Raw genomic sequence first — 8033 nt, 5'->3', positions numbered from 1 at the left:
CCTGAGCAGGCCCCATCTTCCCTTCTACTTCAGTGCATCCACACTGTGGGGTATTGAGACAGGGCTGCCAAGATAACACTGAGGGGACTAGGAACTCAGGTACCCACAGATCACCTGGAGCCCCAGGTGCCTTTTGGTGATGTAGTGGCAGAGACTGGTCTGCCTTGGTTGTCCCCAGGGTGCGATAGCACACGTGTTGTGGGCCTGTGCACCCCGCAGCAGCTCCTGGAGCAGTTCTGGGTGCTCATGTCTGCATTCCCATCTCTGTCTCCCTGGAGGTTCCTGGCTAATGCCTCTACAGGGTGGCCCCAGTCTGTCCTGGCCAGCTCACATCTCAGCTGGGGAAAGCCCTGGAGGGCCTCATGAGGGAAAGTCTTTCTATGGCTCTGAAGCCTGGAAAAATGATGTAAGGCCCAGGATACATTTGAAAGACAGAAGGATCCACATGTATACCTGTGTTTCAGTCTCAGGACTGCTGAGTCCCCTCAGCCAGGTGCCTAGCTCTGGCCACATGACTATGCTATTGTGAGCCCAGGGCTAGAAGTTGAAAAGAACACCCTTGGGTCATCCCGAGGGTGCCTTAGCGGGGACCCAGGTTCTATGTTGGAAGGACAGAGGGTGTAGAGGCCAAGGATTTTACCCAGATGCCATGAGAGCCGGGGCCCGAGAATCTTCCCAGCACTGTTCAGCTGCAGGGCCCCAGTGATTCAAGGAACTGAGCCAGGGTGGGTTTCTATGTTGGAAGGACAGAGGGTGTAGAGGCCAAGGATTTTACCCAGATGCCATGAGAGCCAGGGCCCGAGAATCTTCCCAGCACTGTTCAGCTGCAGGGCCCCAGTGATTCAAGGAACTGAGCCAGGGTGGGGCCTGTAGCCACAGGGTCTCCTAGGGAGAGAACACACTGCCTCCTACTTTAGATTCGTGGAGCAATGCTCGTCTCAGGTACTGTATTCCATTTTAGTATTATTGTGTGCCTGGAACGCACTCACCTGTTCTGAGACCATCACTCTGTGGTGGCCTCTACAGAGCTCGGCCACACACGCAAAGTTGGGTGGATGGGCCTTTGACCAGGGAGACAGAATCTCCCCCAGAAGCCTCAGATCCCTGACCTCAGAAGATACCTGGCATCTTGGGTTTGCACCCAGCTCCTGGTGTGCTAGAGCTTTCAGGTCCACGTGTAACCAAGGGTCTGACTTGCTCTACCCAGTCCCAGCCCTTTGGAGAATATTCGTTCTGGACCCCAACAGCAGCAACCCCTTCTCTTCACTGTGGATTCACCCCAACAGAGCCTGCCCTCTGAGGGAGAATCTGACCCTGCAAGCCACGAGCCCCTTTACGGCCTGCTTCCTTCCCTCCTGCACCATTTCCTTTCCTGACTATCCTCAGGGCAGGGCAGGTAGTTGGCAGTCCAGTGGCAGAGCAAGATCCCCTAGTTTCTCATGTTCTGTCTCTAGAAAGGTGTCTAAAGCCCCGTGCACATTGCATTCTTATGCTGTAGGCACCAGGAATGGGGAGGTGGACGCTGCAGGACCCCTGTCAGTAGTTTTCTGGCACATTGGGTCATGTCTGGCCACATTAATGGTGTTCTTCATGCCTTTGGCTAGACTTCTGAGAATTCCAGATTGCAGGCTATTCATGCTTGATCCCTAGCCTTGTTCTGAACTGCCGTGGTACCGTTCCTGGGGCTGTAGGGGGAGGTGGATTTGGGAGGCAGAATCACCTGGGCTCTAAGTCTGCCCATCCATTACTAGTTGTATGTCGTTAAATCATTTGTCTCTCTGAGGCTTATTTCCTTGTTTACAAAACAGGAACAGTAATGCCTCATATGATTGTCATGAGGATGGTGCCTGGCATATAGCCAGTTTTCAATAAATAATGATGGTCTTTATTGCTGTCACCGTGAGTCTGGCCCTGGCATCTGGACCTGACCTCCATCTCAGCCCTGTCCACAGTTGAGGCTGTCAGTAGCAGAGAGGATTACCTGCCTCCAGAAACCTAGGCCGGTCCTAGAATGGCCAGACCCAGGACAGTGGCTTTGGGTGAGAGCCACCGGGGGCTGTGACATTTGGAATGGTGGGGTCCAGGGTTGGACCTTGAAGAGTGGGAGCACCTGCTCCTTTAGGCTGGCTGTAAGGCCATTCCTTCTGCCAGATTGCCTCAGGTGGCTTCATCACCTATGGAGGAGTGGGGGGTGGACCCCTTGCTCCAGGATCCTGAGCCCTGAGCCATTGTTGCCTGGCACGTTGTCCCCCCCAGCCCACATCCTCAGAGCCCACCACTCCCTGGAGGGTGTGGGCCACGTGCTGCCCAGCCCTGCCTACCACCGCCACCTCTGCCCGTCCAGGTGGCCCTGATGAAGCAGATGCGTGAGGAGCAGCAGCGGCGACGACTGGTGGAGACCAAGAGGAACCGGGAGATCGCTCAGCTCAAGAAGGAGCAGCGGCGACAGGAGGTGAGGGACAATCCTTGAAGGTCCCAGGAGACTGCAGCCCCAGCCCCCAGGTCCTGTGCACCCGGCTGCTTCTTCTGACCGAGTGGGCCTCCTTCCTGCTGTCCTGAGTGGTAACGATCATGCCTGGGGTAGAGTGCAACCTCTCAGAGAAGGGCAGGGCCACTGTGAGCTTCTGGTCTGGCCCCCACATGTTCAGAGGGGGGACTTGAGCCCCAGAGAGGATCAGGAAATTGCCTGGGGTTACCAGCAAGCCAGAAATGTCAGGCTCTGCAGAGTCCCAGCAAGGCTGAGTCCTCTAGTCCAGAATTCCTCACCAGTGGTGGAGAGAAGAGGTCCAGGCAGTTGCCCTTGCAGAGAAAGGGGACTTCACTGTGACCTCTGGGAAGGGGAGCTCAATGCTGGGTGCTATTTTACCCACAATTTGGCTGCATGAGAATCACCCTGCAGCCCAGGCTTTCAGCCACAAGCTGGCCAACCCATCCCCATCCCAGCACAGGCAGAAGGGGCTTAAGTGCTGAGTATGGACCCCACCGTATGCTCTCACCCACAGTTTCAGATCCGGGCTCTGGAGTCCCAGAAGCGGCAGCAGGAAATGGTCCTGAGGAGGAAAACGCAGGAGGTGAGCTCACTCCTGGGGGTCTGGGTGGGAGGCCCCTGCCCTGCCGCAGGCATTGCCCCATTTCCCAGTTCTGCCCGAGCTGGCAGGGAGAGGGGTGCAGGCCCGCCGCTGGCCCTGGCTCTCCTCCTTTCATTCAGCAAGCACAGTTGGTGCCTGAATTGTGTCAGCCCTGTTAGGAGGCCTTTCTCAGCAAACGAGCAGAGGCGAGAGGGCTTCGGGCTCTGTTCCCAAATGTCTGAGCTGTTCATGTAAAAAATTTTAAAAGGTGGAAGTCTCTTTTGTGTTCATTTCATGTCAAACAGAGACCCTTTGGCACAGAGCAGCTCCTGTATTCCCCCAGCCTGGCAGCCCCAACCTGGGCCTTTCCGGGTGTCTGCAGGCCACCCTGCTCACCGGCTCTCTTTTCTTGCCCCCTCCTCCCGCCAGGTTTCTGCACTGAGGCGCCTGGCCAAGCCCATGTCTGAGCGGGTGGCAGGGCGCACAGGACTGAAGCCACCCATGCTGGACTCTGGGGCAGAGGTGTCGGCCAGCACCACTTCGTCCGAGGCCGAATCAGGGGCCCGCTCCGTTTCCAACATCGTGCGCCAGTGGAACCGCAAGATCAACCACTTCTTGGGGGACCACCCTGTACCCACTGTCAATGGCACCCGCCCTGCCAGGTAAGGTGGACTGGTGTACCCTGACCTGGGTGGGCAGAGGGGGTGGAAGTAAGAGGGCAAGACCAGGGCAAGCGAGAGGGAAGCTTTGGGAAAGTCCTCCGAGTCCCGTGACTGTCAGCTCCAGGTGGGGTCTTGGAGGAGCTGCAAAGGTTTAGGGTAGTTTCACCCACTCGCCTTTGCCTCTGCCTCCCAGAAAGAAGTTCCAGAAGAAAGGGGCCAGCCAGAGCTTCAGCAAGGCTGCAAGGCTCAAGTGGCAGTCCCTGGAGCGGCGGATCATTGACATCGTCATGCAGAGGATGACCATTGTCAACCTGGAGGCTGACATGGAGCGGCTCATCAAGGTGGTCCCAGCCTCCCCCTTCTCTCCTGTCCCACTCTGCCACCTCTCCTCTGTCACCTCTGATTTATCTGGCACTTCAGATTTCTCCCCTTCTCTCTGTTCCTTGAGCCTGCACTGTAATCCAGAGGTGCTGGGAGGACCTCACGGCTGGCCTGGGGTGGGAGCTGTGGGCAGGGCTGGGCAGCTCCCTGAGGCCTCTCCATCGCAATCACCCCCCAGAAAAGGGAGGAGCTGTTCCTCCTGCAGGAGGCACTGCGGAGGAAGAGGGAGCGGCTGCAGGCTGAGAGCCCAGAGGAGGAGAAGGGGCTGCAGGAGCTGGCTGAGGAGATTGAGGTGCTGGCAGCCAACATCGACTACATCAATGACAGTATCACTGACTGCCAGGCCACCATCATGCAGCTGGAGGAGACCAAGGTGCCTCCAGAACCAGGCCTGGCCCAGATGGAGGTGGGAGAGATGAGTGGGCAGGGGCAGCCCCAGGTGACGGTGGTCTCTGCCTCCTGGTCCTAGGAGGAGCTGGACTCAACGGACACATCGGTGGTCATCAGCTCCTGCTCCCTGGCTGAAGCCCGCCTCCTACTGGACAACTTCCTCAAGGCATCCATTGACAAGGTGAGCCAGCAGCTCACCTGTGCAGGGAACCCAGCGGGCATAGGCGCCTCCGTGATAAACCCTCATGGTGAAGCCCACAGGCCTGGCTCTTCCTCACCCGTGCCACTTCCAGGCTAGGCAAGCTGCCTGGCCTCTGAGCTCAGATTCTGCAGCTATCAAGCTGGGATGATGACAGTACCAAGCTTGTAGCTTGTGTGGCTGTAACAAGATGATGCACATAAAGAGCTTGGCATAGCACTGGCACACAGCAGGGCCTTGATAAATTGTGACCCATGTGTCTGGCCCAGGCTTATCCACAGTGGGGCTGGCCTCGTATCTCTTGGGGATGGAGGGAGAAATGTGTGTATGGTGGGGTGCAGGAGCAGGAGACAGACCACATTCTACCAAGGAGGGTTTACACCAGAATATCATGTGTCCCTTGGCATTTTGGGGGCTCCTCCCCTCTCTCCCTGACAGAGCTGGCCGAAGGATGTGCTTCCTTCCCTCCTGGGACTTGTGGTCTTTGGGGACAGATGCCACATAGTGCACATGTGGTGTTACTCTGGAAAGAGGGTGGGAGACTCTGCCCCCCTGGACTCCTCACCTCATCTGCAGCGCACTCCTTTCAGCTCTGCTTTGTGTCTGGGGACTTATATTAGTCTGCTCAGGCTGCCATAACAAAGTACCACAGCCTGGGAGGCTTGACCATCAGAGATTTCTTTTCTCCCAGTTCTCGAGGCTGGGAAGTCCAAGATCAAGGTGTTGGTAGAGTGGTTTCTTTTGAGGCCTTTCTCCTTGGCTGTAAATGGTCATCTCCTCCTCCCTGTGTCTTCACGTGGTCTTTCCTCTGTGCATGTCTGTGTCCTAATGTCTTCTTATAAGGACCTCAGTCATATTGCATTAGGACTCCCCATATGACCTCATATTACCTTAGTTACTTCTTTAAAAGACCCATCTCCAAATAGTCGCATTCTGAGTTATTGAGGGTTAGGACTTCAATATGTGAGTTTCAGAGGGATACAATTCAGCCCATAACAGGGTGTGTCCTAACTAAAGCAGCCTCCACTAATGTGTGTAATGGGAGCTAAGGGGGCTGGGGGTCACCTCTTAGGTCTGTGACAGCTGCAAGGTTTGCCTGGGAGCTAGAAAGGACCTGTCCAGGGAGTCTTGTGGGGAGCATGTTGTGTGAGATGGGGGGACCCATAGCCCCAGGCCAGGAAGGGTAACCCAGACCCTGCGCCCTCCCTCAGGGGCTGCAAGTGGCACAGAAGGAGGCCCAGATCCGGCTGCTGGAGGGACGGCTGAGGCAGGCGGATATGGCGGGCTCCTCCCAGAACCACCTGCTCCTGGATGCCCTGCGCGAGAAGGCCGAGGCGCACCCCGAGCTGCAGGCACTCATCTACAACGTGCAGCAGGGTAGGAGGCGTGGGGGCGACGGCCTCGCAGCTCCTCGGTGTTCCCACTGCTCTCTGGCTCTGGCCCTCAGGGCGGCCATTGCTTCCCCAGAACTCCCCCAGAAGCCCCAGTTTGCTCCCAGTGGGTGAAATGCAGGAGCGAGGCCACCACGCCCTGCTCCACACTCCAGCGCGTTCAGGGCGGCCATTGCTTCCCCAGAACTCCCCCAGAAGCCCCAGTTTGCTCCCAGTGGGTGAGATGCAGGAGCGAGGCCACCACGCCCTGCTCCACACTCCAGCGCGTCCTCTCAACCCTCCTTCCTGCCCTCCCACAGAGAACGGCTATGCCAGCACAGATGAGGAGGTCTCGGAGTTCTCTGAGGGCAGGTGAGTGTCCAAGCTGGGAGTGCGCAGCTGGCTCGCAGCACGTGCCTGGGGCTGCTGGGGGAGAGGTGCCAGAAGGTCCCAGAGCTGAGCCTTGATTTGGGGGCTTTTTGGGACCCTGAGTCTAAGTCCCAGAGAGCCAGAGCGTAGAGTATCAGCATCCTGAGCTCTCTCTGCTTCTTCTTCAGCTTCTCCCAGTCATTCACCATGAAAGGCTCCACGAGCCACGATGATTTCAAGTTCAAGGTGAGCCCTACGGAAGTCGGGCAGTAGATGCAGCAGGGCCAGCCTCCCTGCAACCTGGTCCCCACCTTACTGTGGCTCTGCCCTCACCCCCAGCCCCAACCCAATATTGCCCCCAGATGGGATGAAGGTGCCAAGAAAGATCTAGCCTGGCATTGGGGGGTGCCCAGATATGTAACCTGTTACAGCCCATTCTTTCTGAGGTGGGTGGAAGGCAGAAAAAGTGGCTGGAGCCACTGCTGGCCTCTGTTTCCACTCTGTCTAGGGACATCACCATAACCAGAGGTTCTGTATTAAAAAATCTCCCCCTTTCCCGCCTGTGACTCTGCCTTTGACTGTGAGTCAGAGCCTAACTCTAGATGTCTAATTCTCTTGCATGCAGAGAGCTGAGTCATCAGTATGGCAGTCAACAATAAGGGAGGTAACTTAACAGGAGGGATCAGTTATAGGCTGAACCAAGACAGGATTTATTAAAGAGAGAAGGGAGACAGGGCTGCAGATGGGAACAGTGGATCATGCACACAACAGTGAGTAAACGGATGAGCTGGTGGCAAGCAGAGAAGTCAGTCTGGGCGTTCTGTGTCTGCATAGTAAGACTGTGTCTGCAGTCTGAACCATTTCAGTTGCTCTGGATTCTCTGGAAGCCTTGAGAGTTTAGGTGAGGAGCACAGGGGTCTCTGGGTGACATCTGCCTGGGTCCTTCCATCTGCTTCTCTACCTTAGGGCAAGGTCGCACCTTTTCCCTCTTTAGAATCCCCCCCGGCTCCCCCTTTATGTGCCATCCATTTGGGCAGGTTGGTCCACCCCTGTCCTTCCTTCACCAGGGTGAGCCGAAGCTGTCTGCCCAGATGAAGGCTGTGTCGGCTGAGTGCTTGGGTCCCCCACTTGACATCTCCACCAAGAACATCACCAAGTCCCTGGCCTCCCTTGTGGAGATCAAAGAGGACGGAGTGGGCTTCTCCATCCGAGACTCCTACTACCGGGACAAGGTCTCACGCACCGTCAGCCTGCCCACTCGGGGCAGCACTTTGTAAGGAGGGGAGCCAGGAATGTGGGGCAGGGCGGGCCGGGGTTGAGTCTGGGCCTCACTAGACCCTTCTGTTCTAGCCCCCGGCAGTCTCGAGGCACAGAGACGTCCCCTTTGACCCGAAGGAAGTCATATGACCGAGGGCAGCCCATCAGGTGAGAGCATGTTCTTTTTTTTTTTTTTTGGTCTTTTGTTTTTTTCCGTGTCCGGCAACGGATCGCAACCCTCAATGTTGCCCCCGCACCGGACTGGGGACCGGCAACGGGATTGCAACCCTCGGTGTCGCTCCCGCGCCTCGCTCAGCCAGTGAGCGGGAACCGGTCT

General features: G+C 56.9%; 1 protein-coding gene across 1 annotated transcript in view; it reads left to right on the top strand.

Moving 5' to 3' along the window:
• KIF21B (kinesin family member 21B) overlaps positions 1-8033 on the top strand; it is a gene marked incomplete at its 3' end in the record, with an annotated part of 32858 nt that overhangs the window by 20192 nt on the left and 4633 nt on the right. The window contains exons 17-27 of the mRNA XM_008581054.1: positions 2345-2452; positions 3003-3071; positions 3498-3730; positions 3924-4071; positions 4290-4484; positions 4581-4682; positions 5912-6077; positions 6391-6442; positions 6628-6685; positions 7507-7712; positions 7790-7864. Of these exons, the coding sequence (XP_008579276.1) occupies positions 2345-2452; positions 3003-3071; positions 3498-3730; positions 3924-4071; positions 4290-4484; positions 4581-4682; positions 5912-6077; positions 6391-6442; positions 6628-6685; positions 7507-7712; positions 7790-7864 (1412 nt within the window). The remainder of the gene's footprint in view (positions 1-2344; positions 2453-3002; positions 3072-3497; positions 3731-3923; positions 4072-4289; positions 4485-4580; positions 4683-5911; positions 6078-6390; positions 6443-6627; positions 6686-7506; positions 7713-7789; positions 7865-8033) is intronic.

This window comes from Galeopterus variegatus, unplaced genomic scaffold (assembly GCF_000696425.1).
Source record: "Galeopterus variegatus unplaced genomic scaffold, G_variegatus-3.0.2 Scaffold2242, whole genome shotgun sequence".
NCBI lineage: Eukaryota > Metazoa > Chordata > Mammalia > Dermoptera > Cynocephalidae > Galeopterus > Galeopterus variegatus.
Note: the sequence above shows the minus strand (reverse complement) of the source record. Positions and strands in the feature narration are given on the sequence as shown.